General features: G+C 40.1%; 1 protein-coding gene across 1 annotated transcript in view; it reads right to left on the bottom strand.

The window, feature by feature from the left end:
- The window catches only part of LOC104942696 (microtubule-associated serine/threonine-protein kinase 3-like), an 18,231-nt gene extending 14,688 nt beyond the window's left edge, over positions 1-3,543 (bottom strand). The window contains exons 1-3 of the mRNA XM_010767958.1: positions 3,362-3,543; positions 2,139-2,214; positions 1,626-1,876 (exon numbers count right to left, since the gene is read on the bottom strand). Of these exons, the coding sequence (XP_010766260.1) occupies positions 1,626-1,876; positions 2,139-2,214; positions 3,362-3,543 (509 nt within the window). The remainder of the gene's footprint in view (positions 1-1,625; positions 1,877-2,138; positions 2,215-3,361) is intronic.
- Positions 3,544-5,273: the final 1,730 nt, after the last annotated feature.

A 5,273-nucleotide genomic window follows, 5' to 3' on the forward strand; every position in this document is an offset into this window, starting at 1 on the left:
GGGGGGGACACACTTTTCCACTCCTGACAAAAGATGCTAGCTTCATGCGCAAACTGGAAATATACATATATAAATAACAGTGTGTTCAAAGCTGATTGGTACAGTATTAAGATAGGAAACTGCTGCTGCCTGACAGAGATGCGTCACAGAAGACATCACTTTAAACCAAGAGGAATTATTAGAATAATCACTGGGTGGGTGGAGTCTCAGTGAGTCATCCACGGCCTTTCTTGTAGACTGACGTGAATGTACTAGTGTAACACATGGACTCTTGTAATGTCCTCCAAAGCTTCCAATTGTTAAGAGAACCACAGTCATCACATGTGAGTTTGTGTGTTACAGTCACACACTTTGGTCATGACAAACCCATAAAAGGGTAAGAAAGAGAAAGACTGTTTTATTTTACTAGAAAGTCACAAGGTAGACTTCACAAACAGCCTTGTGTCCTACTATTAAAACACAGGATGGTCACATGCTCAAGCATTAAGTCTGTCTGGTGAATCCGGTTTAAATAATAAACTATGTCAAGTACTTTTTTTTATTGTTTCTGTGCTTCAATTTCCAGAGATCATCTTCTCTTTTTATCTTATTTTGAAGAATTTTCTATAGGTGTTGCTTCATGGTACAACGTTAAAGTCATTTTGTTTATAACAAACTGTCAGACGTCAAGGTCAAACACTGAGCTGCACACTTCGGGTGACAGGCAGAAATCAATGGAGGTTAATTTAATTCTTCTTCTAAGTTGTTCTTTATAAATATAAGTACAACATTGGTCACCTTCTATACACCTGAGTGCATTTCCCGGGCGAGAGCCAACAGGTCATATTTTTTAAATCCTCTGGAGCAGAGAGGAGCTGTGGATTATTGTTATTGATTAATGCATCAGTGTTTCAAAAAACACTAAACTCACTACTTAAAATGAAAGCGTTTAGTTTATTTAATAAAAGAGCACATGTTCAAAGTGACAGTAGATTACAAAAATAAATAAAATTAGGGCGCAGCGCCCCTCCAAGGCAATGGTAGGGGAAACACTGGAGTGCTACATGTACCAGCCTCTATGAAGTGAAAGTACTTTATATCACCACATACATCAACCCAATTGAATTACAAGCCACAGTGACATTTAGAAGAGTGAAGATGTAGTTTCATCTTTGAAACTGTCACACTTTTTCGAGACAAATTGTCCTTGGCACGCAGAGTGAGTCTCCAGGTCTGTGTGTGCGTGTGACAGCATTTGTTCCCCTGCATGGGAACAGACTTATCAGTTCAGCTGGAGGTACAGCGAGTCGACCATGCCTTCTGTCTGACAGCACGCAGAGGAACAGGGAAAGAGGTTGCTATAGAAACAACATTTTATCACAACACGGCAAAGATCTGGGACAAAAGCACCTCTCACCATCACTGACAATTTCCACAACCAGATGTATTGTGTGTGCGTTTAGCTATCAGACGGTTATTGAGCGGCGTGCCTGATTGCACATTTCACCCCCGGCTCGATCAATCCCCTTTCATAACTTCATTACATCATAGTGTTCAGATGAAGGGTTCATACGCAGTTGTAGTATACAATTAGATTATATATTTTTGCAAGTTTCAAAGACATTTTAAACTAATTTCATTACTACATTGGTCCTGCTGGACCCAGGTCAGCTGGCTGTTTCCCCACCTCGTGAAGCAGCTTCTCCAGCTTCTCCTGCAGCTCAGCGAAGTAGCGGGAGGTAACCAGGCCTTTCTGGGACTTGTCCAGGCAGTCTCTGAGCAGCTCCACCAACTGGTGCTGGATGAAGCCCAGCACCCCGTCAGCCAGAGGGAGGGAGCTGTCTGGAGAGCAGTGGGTGATAATCTCAAACAAGCGCTCCTCCATCTGGGCCGTGGCCTGCAGGGACGACAACACAAACACACAGTTAACACATTAAAAGACAGCTTATTATTACTTTTTTATTCTTCGCAGCCCCAAATATTCATTATATTTCTGTGGGTAAAGTCATATATTTATTACCAGTGATGCAATTTAATGACATGTGTAGCAGCTAAGACTTGTGAATTTCCAACATCTGTTTTTATTTTTGAGTTTTAAGACAATTCAGATTTCACTATGGCTGCAGTAGGTTTTTTCATAAATGTTTTTTGGTTAGTACCTTTGGAAAACGTTCCTTGTAAACATGGTTCATCATGACAATCTCATTATCAAATGAGACGTTTGATCGCCCGGGGCTGCAACAGAAACAAAAGTACAGGTTAGAATATTTCACTTGACAGTATTGTAAGAAAACATATGAAGCCAGCAGCTCTAGGCACTAACGCTACACTCAGATATGATTTGCTGTAAGGCTTTGATGTTTCGACACCACCAGCAGAGGTTTATTCTGACCAAACAGTGTGAATCATCAACATCTCTCAATTAGTCATTTACTGGAACACCACTTCAGTGTTTAGGCAGATGAGACGAGTGTATTTTCACAAAAAGAATCTTGCTTGATGAGGCTTCAAAGAGAACAGATGGAGGGAAAACCTATCACATCCAAACAGGCTCCCTAAGCTGTGTTTTTGTCATGAAAGACGCCTCTGTTAAAGTGGATGGCTGCAGCCCAACACACACTGCTGCGGCTCACTGAGGCTCTCTGCATCAGGCCCCCCCGCCCCCTCACACAACCCCCAACCCTCGACTTCAGTTCAGCAGTTGGATCCCTGAGGCGCTCTGTCAGCTAGCATGCCCACGCACTGCACACCATGGTGCCAGAACACAGAGCACTCAGGCATCGCACAAACAACACAGAGCAGAGCCAACACACAAAAGTTGTGGAAAAGCTCTGCAGTCAGATCCGCCTGCCGGGCCAACAGGCGCGTGTAATCTACGAGACACACGTTTGCATGTGATTTTGTCATGGTCATACCGAAGACATGACACGTTGACATATGACAGTCTACCTGTACATCGTGACATACATAATGTTCTTATAAACATTGCAACACATGCATCACTGTCCAAAATTAAACTGAAATGGGTTATTTTCCCAAGCAAAGAGGTAGTTAATCCCAGGAAGGATTACTGCATTTAATCTGTAGAAATTATTCATTTCATATGATGACGGGCCAAGAAACAATATTAAAAGGAGGTTTGGAGCCGGTTCAGACTGGGTTTTGAAACATGAGAATATAGTGGTGAACACACGTGTGACTATCTAACATCTCAGAGAAAAAGAATAAACACTTCATAGACACAGGTTAAATTGTGCATCAAGAAAAGTAAATAAAGTCATTTAAATACTCAATATGTTGCTTAGGAATTACCCCATAAGCACTAAATACCTAGCATTATAGAAGACACATTCGATTAAAAGGTGAAATCAGTTTCAGCTACCTGAGGCTCCGAGACCGAGGTCGTATGAGCGTGGAGTGCCGCCCATCCTCGTCGGTCATGCTGTCTGTGCTGCGGAAGTGTTTGAAGAGGAAGTGCAGCTCATCTTGAGTCGGCTGGTAGGGAAGCTGGTGAAGACGCTCCTGGGAGGAGGAGGAGGACTGCAGACACAAAGATGGATACATCAGTCCAGAAGATTTAGTATTTTCTACATTCAAAAAGTTAGAATCTACACATTCTTTTGCTGTTTTTTTAGCTTAAAAGCACATTATCTTTTAAAACACCATGGATAAATGCTATGATATTTACAAGAATAATAAAGACAGTTGCTAAGGGAGATGATGTGATTCAAAAACACCATGCTGCAATGTTTATACCAGGCCATTATATCTGATCCAGTGAGTTTAATAAGAGGCAGCAGCTGGGACCTCACTGATGGAATAAAAACAATATCTGGTAGACAATAAGAAGCAAAAAAAAGGGAGATTTATGTGGAACTATTTCATGACCCAGAATATTAATTTGTTTTTTTTTACAGTGGATTTTTTTTTTTAACATTAAGACGAATAAATGAAAGGTTTTACCCACTTTATATTAATAATAATGTATTCATATAGTCTTTGCCGGGATGGAAAGGGAATACATATTGGGTTGTAACACATGTTCAAACATCAACAGCTTTTCTTGGAAATGGATGATTAGTGAAATGAAGTTAAGCAAAAGACCAATTTAATAAGGTGCTAAATATAACAGTTTGTCAAACTCAAGATAACAGTTCCATTAATCCATGCTACTTCCTTCTGTAAAGAGGATGTTGCTGTTTCTCATGTCTTGCCAGAGGCATCACTCTGTACATTTGGATAAGAGACACTACTGCTAAAAACACATGTAGACCTTAATTCTGGGCAGTTTGCAATAAAGTTGCTCCTTGTATTTGCAACATTTAAAGGTTATGTTTATGACGATAGCAGCATATTGCATTCTGTGTCAACATAAGCCTGTCCTGGTAACACACCTGTGGAGGATTTATAAGAGGCTGCTGTATGAATTTAGAATAGTAATCAAACAGTGAAACATGAACATCTCCAGCCAATAATTAAAGCTTTTCTTCCAGTAATGGGGTATATATAAATTACCGTAGTAGATCAGAGACATTGATATTTATCTAATTAAGTTATGTTCAACGTCTACTGAGACACTGAGTGAACTCTTTCCAAGCTGAAAGGGACATAATGTACGATGCAAGCAATCTGTTGAATGTTGCCGTCTGTTCTGTCCTAAACCAGAGGGACAGCATCTGTGGAGTCTCTTTATTATGCCTCAGTATAAAGAGGGCAGTGAGGGCCACTGAAGAGCCCTATTGTCCCCACTGACCTCGGCCTCTGCGGCTGGGTCTACCCCATAAATCCTATAATAGCTGCACATGGCAGTCTCACCACAGACTCAGCACACTATTCCCCCATCGCACGCTGCTCATTTGAAATTTCATTAAGTTATTTTGTGACCAATACAATTGCAGCTTTATTCTAAATTGTTAAATATATTCAAATAAGACATTTAATATATACAGAAAAATATATCTTTGAAGTGCTTTCACATCCTGTAAATTTTTTTATTTATCATCAAAAGTAATTGAGGGAATAATCTTTTATAATTACCTAACAGAAAACCAGGCCATTTTAACATAATTATTACAGCTGATGTTGATGAAGAAATCAAAGACAAAGTCCTTGAGAAATTGTGAAAGTGACAACTATGTGATGTTGTGCTGAAAAGGTTTTCTTTGTTGAAATTGGACCATTGCAGCAGGTCTATGATGTGGCATTTGTATATCCTAACTGTAGGTGCAGTTGTTAAATAAAGGGACAAGAAGGTGTGTTATATTAAGGAAAAAGCCTCTATTTTCCTTTCTCTG

The sequence above is a fragment of the Notothenia coriiceps genome, unplaced genomic scaffold (assembly GCF_000735185.1).
Source record: "Notothenia coriiceps isolate Sejong01 unplaced genomic scaffold, NC01 NC01_scaffold00004932, whole genome shotgun sequence".
In the NCBI taxonomy this organism is placed as follows: domain Eukaryota; kingdom Metazoa; phylum Chordata; class Actinopteri; order Perciformes; family Nototheniidae; genus Notothenia; species Notothenia coriiceps.